General features: G+C 62.6%; 1 protein-coding gene across 1 annotated transcript in view; it reads left to right on the forward strand.

Annotated features, from left to right (window-relative positions):
* ASS1 (argininosuccinate synthase 1) overlaps positions 1–6,496 on the forward strand; it is a 47,704-nt gene extending 41,208 nt beyond the window's left edge. Inside the window, exons 14-16 of the mRNA XM_045846358.1 lie at positions 790–946; positions 4,716–4,781; positions 6,196–6,496. Of these exons, the coding sequence (XP_045702314.1) occupies positions 790–946; positions 4,716–4,781; positions 6,196–6,241 (269 nt within the window). The 3' untranslated portion in view covers positions 6,242–6,496. The remainder of the gene's footprint in view (positions 1–789; positions 947–4,715; positions 4,782–6,195) is intronic.
* The last annotated feature ends 355 nt before the right edge of the window (positions 6,497–6,851 follow it).

The raw sequence follows: 6,851 nt of genomic DNA on the forward strand, positions 1-6,851 counted from the left end.
AGAAGCCGAGAGAGTGTCTCACGGGCTCTGTGGGAGGATTCAAAGGGCTAGGCCATGCGAAGAGTCTAGCGGAGTGCCTGCTAGTGTTACATTTGCAGTGACGATATTGCAGGCTGCAGAGGACGGTCCGCAGATTCCCGGGGGGTGGCCCTGCCCATGGGGTGGGCCTCTTTGAGGCCCTGGGGTGAGACTCCAGCGTTCACAGCAGCCCCTGCACCCAGGGCCTGCACGTGCAGTGAACCCACTAGTCCCAGGAGGGGACACTGAGTCCTCGCCACCCCCCCCACGGATGGAGGCACAGAGACGTGAGGGCCACATGGCCAGAGTCTGCTTAGCCCCCAAACTGCCACCCAGCCCCTGGGCACCCCCATCGCTGGGCCCTGGGTGGCACTTGCCTGAGTCTCGCCTGGTCTCCTGCCTGATAACACTGTCGCCCTTGTAAAACTGAGCTCCCTGTGGGCAGAGGATGGGGTCCTGTCACCGCGGTGTCCCTGCCACCTGCCCACGGTGCTCCCAGAACGAGTGTCCGGAAGCACTGGGTTATCGTCCCTCCTCCTGACCCTCGGGGGTGACCGCATGGCGGAGACCGGGAGGACTCCTCAGCCACACGGTCGCAGGACAGGGCCCTGCGGCTTGTCCCGTGGTGTGGTCGCTGGTGCCGGAACTCGGCAGAGAAGGAGGCGGACCCGAGCCATGAGGGGCTGTGGCCTGCTGCCCCTCCCCAGGCCCTGGCCCCAGGCCGCTGCGTGGAGGCAGCCCCCCGACACCCGTACTGCTTCCTCCCCGCAGGTTTCTGGCACAGCCCCGAGTGTGAGTTTGTCCGCCACTGCATCGCCAGGTCGCAGGAGCGCGTGGAAGGGAAGGTCACGGTGTCTGTGTTCAAGGGCCAGGTGTACGTCCTCGGCCGGGAGTCCCCACTGTCCCTGTACAACGAGGAGCTGGTGAGGTACGTGTCCCCACACCCCCGCCCCGGCTGGCACATGCTCAGGGGTCCCGCACCCCTTCCGACTGGCTTTCTCAACAGCCCTGTGCGGGGTCCCGGGCAGGGCACCGGGCGACGGTCAGGCAGCCGGTCGGCGCCACCTGCACCCCGGTGGGATGCGCAGGCCCGAGGGGGTGGGAGGCACCCGTTGAACCGTCCCCCGAAGGTGGAGCTGGGAAAGGCCACTCCAGGCGGTGAGGAGGTGCGGGTACTCTGGCCGGGCGTGGTCACCGGGGTGTGGAGGAGAGTCCCTGAGGAAGCCATCTTCCAGCTGGTCTCCAAAAGATAAGAGTGAGCCCTGGGCAGAGGCTCGGAGCCTTGGAAGGATCCAGAACGTCCCAGCCACTGCCAGAATCCACGGGGCAAGGGGCCGGAGTGGGGGTCCCGGAGGCCGACCTGAAAGGGGAGGACACGGCCGGGCGTGACCGGGCGTGCGTGTTTCAAGGGTCCCTCTGGCTGCGCTCGAGCATACCTGTGAGCGAGGGGGGCACTGGCAGCGGCGGGAAGTGGGGCCCCTGGGGCCTCGTGGGCGGCTTGCACCCTGCTGACGACGGTTCTGGGAGTACAGGGAAGCAGGCGGACTTGGTGGATATTTAGGAGGTGGAACCGAAAGGGCTGGGGTGTGGAGGGAGACGGGAAGGCCCCAAGATTTTTTAGGCGCGAGCAGCTGGGTGCATTCCGGCGGCGAACACTGAGCTGAGCGTGTTTCTGAGGAGGGCTCGCGCCCTGGAGGGTTAGGGTTTTCTTTGAGACGGCCCTGGAGAACTATCTGGACACTCAGGCCTGGAGGGGAGGGGAGGGGGGGAGGGGACGGTGGGCTGAGGACACTGGGGAGGGGCAGGCGTCTCCCTGTCCCCTGCAGCCAAGAGGGGACAGAGGGGAGAGTCAGCATGATGAGCAAGGTGCCAAGCAGAGCATCTTGAGGGGTCCCCACGGTGCGCCAGGCCGAGGCCCCCAGAAGAACGTGGCGGGCACAGCCAGGCCCGGCGGGCTGCGTCACAGATGGCGGGTGCCTGCCCTGCAGCCGGGCCTCTGTTTGCGTCGAGAATGAGAGAGTGGCCTTGACCAAGGAGCGAGGGGTCTGTGGGAAGGGGGGGTCCCCTGGCCCCAACGAGAAGTAGGGGACAGACCCCTGTGGGACAGACGGCCGCCCCTGACTCAAGTCCCAGGCCCGGCTGCTTCGCTCAGGCTGAGGCCGGCTCCCCCCACCCCCCCGCCACCCCACCCTGCTCCCCACCACCCCCCACCTGGGGGGACAGGTGAGAATTACCGCCCGAGTTTTGTTTGGCAGTCAATATAATTTTTCTCTTTCCCTCTCTTCGCCGTGTTGCGTTTCTCCCCCCTCCCATCTTTCTAAACACTTTATAAGCCATAAATATAACCGAATCAGTTTAGATCAGTCGGGGTAAATGTCAAATTATCTTCTCTCTTTCTCTCTCTGGCTCTTTCTTCCCTCCCCCTCCAAATCAACAGCCTCTAATAATCTGTCCAACCCTTCATTAAGCCTCGGAGTCTCACTCGGGGAGATTAAATGAATAAAGTAAAAAGGGAAAGGGGAAAAAAAGAGAGAAAAGCGGGAGCATTTATTCTCACTGTGTCTCCGACTAGTCCCCTTTTCTTCCTGATTTCTACATCGCTGACTTGAAAGCCCTTGAGTGACAGCGTCGCAGGGACCAGCAAGGAAGCCGCGAGAGGCAGCGGGGCTGGAAATGCCGCGGCGCAGTAGGTAGAAAGTAACGTAATTATAGAGCAGGTCAGCGCCACTCGAATGAACAGAAATAAAAGCATAGAGGTTTTCTGTAGACCGTCGGGGGAGGTGGAGAAAAAAAAAATCATTGTAAACTCTTTTTCCCAACCCCCGCCCCTCCTCACCAACCCCAAACCACACAGTTCTCAAAAGAGGTTTTTCAGAGCCCGAGAGACACCTCTGCAAACGTTTCGGCAGCCTCGCGGGGCACGTCTGACCCCGGACGTGGTCTCACCTTGCAGGGCCGTGGGGCGGCCTGGGGCCCGCTGGGGGAAGGAGGGGGTGTTTGTCGTGACACGTGAGAGATGGGGGTGGAAGGACAGACGCCCGGGCTGGGAGGCGGGGTGCGGGGGCTCCTGACCTCTCCCCTCAGGCGGCTCCCCCCACCCAGACTGAGCCCAAGGACCCTTGTGCAGGGGACCGGGTGACTCAGAAGTGGGCGCGAGGCGGGGGTCCCTCTGCCCGGTGCAGGGTGCCAAACTCCAGCCCCTCTGAAGTCTGATGTCATGTCCCCTTACGGGGAACTTGCTGGTTGGACACCGGTGGCCTCGGCCACCCGAGCTCTGGAGGGGCCATGGGAGGTGGAGAGGAGGGAGGGGTGGGGGCGTGGGAGTTCCGTGTGCCGGCTTCACGGCCCCACAGAGGTCAGGGCAGGGCGTGGCGGGGAGGGCAACAGAACCCAAGCTCCGCCGTATTTGGGGCGTCGTGCGGGGTGGGGGGGCAGAGACCCTACTGATTGTTGTAAAAAGTCCACAGCCCACAAAGAGCCCGTCAGAGATCGGACAGCCTCGGGGTGGCTGGGGAAAAACAACAAAACACAGCAGAGCCCCTCTGCCCTCCCCCCCCCACCCCCCGCCCCAGTCTCACCCTCGCAGGCAGGCTCCGTGAGACTGTTGTGTCCTGAGGCTGGAGTTGGGCAGACGGGAGGACAAGGGGCTGATTCAGGGCAGGGCATAAGAAGGGGTCCGTGAGAAACGGGAGGGTCCCCCTTTCCCCCAGAGGCACGGAGGGGGTCCCTGGGGAGCCAGATAGGGAGGGGGTGGCCTCTCGGAGTCAGATCTGGGACCACAGTGCCCTGAACTTGTCCTCAAAGAGCTTATCACAGTCGTAGCTAACAGATGGGCAATCGATTGCTCATGTCTGCTCCCCCCGCCCCCCGCCACCACCCAGGGGCCCTGTTCTTGTCTGGCTCCTGTCCCCTAGGCACCTGGCACAGCTCCTGGTGGGTCGTAGGTGCTTAATAAATACCCGAGGGAATGGATGAGTGGGTGAGTGAGTGCCGTGAGCAACAGCGAGTCCTTTCCCCGTGCCAGGTGCCGCCTCATCATTTCATGTGAAGCCCCATTTTCCAGGGCAACACCCGAGTGCGGGGCGCAGGCCGGGGATTTGCCCTGAGCGCTGTGATGGGGTGGCGGGGGGGGGCGCACTGGGAGGCCAACAGAGGTGGTCGCCCTTGAGCGACTGCAGCTGGGGAGGGTTTCGGGGGCAGCTCAGTGAGTGCGCCCAGACAGGCGAAGGCGGTGGAGTATGGCAACCGTAGATGGGGGGGGTACCCGTCCCGTGAGCACAGCTGTGGACGACCCGGCACTTTCCGTGACCCCCTGGCAGGGTGTCCGGGTGTGAGAAGGGATCAGACAGGGTCTCGCTGGTTGGGCAAACAGAGAGAAAGGCAGCGCGGGGGGCAGATCATGCGGGGAAGGTCGGGGGCCGCCCTGCAACTTGCCAGTCTGGGGCTGTCCCCGCGGGCGGCCCCTGGCCTCCCGGCCTCCTGGCCCCGGGACTGCGTCGGCTGCCCCTGCACACCCCTCAGAGCTGCCACAGCCCCGAGGGCAGGGCCGGCTCCAGGCGTGTCCTCGGTTTTCCCGGGCATCGCGGGCCCTGGCTGGCCGGGGCCTGCCCTTCCCATCGGGGCGGCGGCTCTGCCCGACCCCGGAGGCCCCCCCGGGGTGCCAGGGGTGCTGACAGCCCTCTGCTCTCTCCGTGCAGCATGAACGTGCAGGGCGACTACGAGCCGATCGACGCCACCGGTTTCATCAACATCAACTCCCTGAGGTGAGGCGCTCTGGGCCCTGGCGGGTCCTCGGGCCCCAGGTGCGGGGGGCGGGCTCTGCTGGGACCTGGACCACTCCGACTGCTGCTGTGCCCTAGACAAGCCCCCCGCCCCCACTTCCAGTCCCTCTCTTCACGGCATCCTCAGGGCCTGCTTTGGACCCAGCCTGCTCGAATCTCAGTGGGGCCAGAAGGCACAGCTGTGGCAGCCAACAGGGTCCCGGGCACTTGGGTCCTGGGTCCTAGGTCCTGGGGCTCTGCCCTTCGCCTCTGCCAGTTACCCACACCCTCTCCAGCTGCAGGGACTCCATCAGGAGCCCCTTTCCTGGGCAGACCAGAGAGGAGCCTCAGGAGGCCCCCGGCCAGCGCCTGCCTTCATGTCACCCTGCCCGAGCTGCAGGTCTGGCTGGAAGCCATCCTAGCCACCACCCACCCAGTGGGGTGGCACGCATCTGAAGGCACTCAAACCGGGGTTCAAATCCTGACTGCAGGGCAGTCAGTCTCAGAGCCCTTCAGGACATGTGGGAACCCCACGTGGGCTTGTAAACTGTACCCGCCGCACTGGTGTGGGGAAAGTGATGGGAGTTTGTGGAAGTCAAGCGTGGGGCCCGGGGCCTGGCCCACAGGAGGAGCCCGGCAGCAGGTGCCCAGCCTGGGTGTGGCCCTGGGGCTGGCACGCACAAGGGCAAACAGGGTCATGCACTGCCAGCAGCTACCAAAGGCTGAGCCACTTCCAGGCGTCTCCTAGGTTATCTCATCTAATTCCTACACAAACCTGCAATTCTGGAGACAGGCCCAGAGTGGTTAAGTAACTGGGCCACGGTCACACAGCCAGGAAGCCGTGGCGCTGAGTCCAGAAGGGCTGTCTGTCCTACTCTGGGTTCTTAATCGCCACGGTGCTTCTCCTGGGGCTCGGGGGTGGGAAGAAGGCACGAGTCTCTCTCCTCTCCCTGACGCGTGCCCTGGGAACGCGGCCACCCAGAGCCAGTCTCTGGTCCCCGGAGCCAAGCCCGGGAGAGACCGAATCCAGCCCCACCACCCTCGGTGCTCCCCGCCGACCGCCGACGCCGCCCTGCCCCCTCCACCCTCTGTTTGTGTTTTATGACTGTAAACCTTTTTAAATGGCTCCAACTGAACACACCGGGTTTTCATAATGGCCTCTTCACGTCTCCCGTTGCCGGTTAAGCGCTTTGTCTTTGACAATGACAAGCAATGTTTTCTCCCTCAGATAAATTAATTACCTTACCCTGATTGGAGGGCAGGAGAGGGAATGGGGCGGGGGGGTTGGAAAGACAACTTCACACACATCTTAACAATCAGCTGCCCCCCCCACCCCGGCTCTGCCTGAATTAATTGAACTGAGTGCATGTTGTTATTGTTAATTTACATTTTTCTTTGTTTTGAATCTGGTTCACAGGCTGAAGGAATATCATCGCCTCCAGAGCAAGGTCACCGGCAAATAGACCCGCTGACAATGAGGAGCTGGGCCTCCTCACTTCGCCCATCTCCCAAGTAGGAGCGCTAATTGTCGTGATAATTTGTAGTTGTGACTTGTCCTCCAGGGCGGGGCTGGCAGCGTCGTGGGGGTGCCAGCCCCCCCACCCCGCTTTGTTCCCTGGTCCCCCCCCTGTAGCCCACAAAAGTGGTCAGTGAAGGGAAGGTTGGGGGCTGGCTGTGGCGAGGAGCTGTAAAATGACAATTAAAAAGAAGATGCATTAGCCTTTTGTTTCTTTATTTCTGCAGAAACAGGGTTAAGCATGCCGGCGTCTGTGTGTAGTCAATCACGTTTTTCTTAGACCAACCTCTGTGTTTTCTGAGTGCTCCTGAAGGCCACCTTTTGCCTGAGAATCTGTTTATCTGGGAAAATGGACCCCTCTCTCCTCCAGCAAAAAAAAAAACAACAGGGAATCCAGGAGTGCCCACCTGGGTCCGACCCTGGCGCTTGGCACTGACGGTGGCCCTGTGACACGTGCCAGGGAAACCAAGGCGAGGTTAGGTGACATATTTGGGAGCTGTCCTGCCCACGGTGGAGGCCGTGGCTGGCCACGTGAGTCTTCGCCACTACGGCTGGAG

The sequence above is a fragment of the Phyllostomus hastatus genome, unplaced genomic scaffold (genome assembly GCF_019186645.2).
Source record: "Phyllostomus hastatus isolate PE091 unplaced genomic scaffold, TTU_PhHast_1.1 phas_contig_495, whole genome shotgun sequence".
NCBI lineage: Eukaryota > Metazoa > Chordata > Mammalia > Chiroptera > Phyllostomidae > Phyllostomus > Phyllostomus hastatus.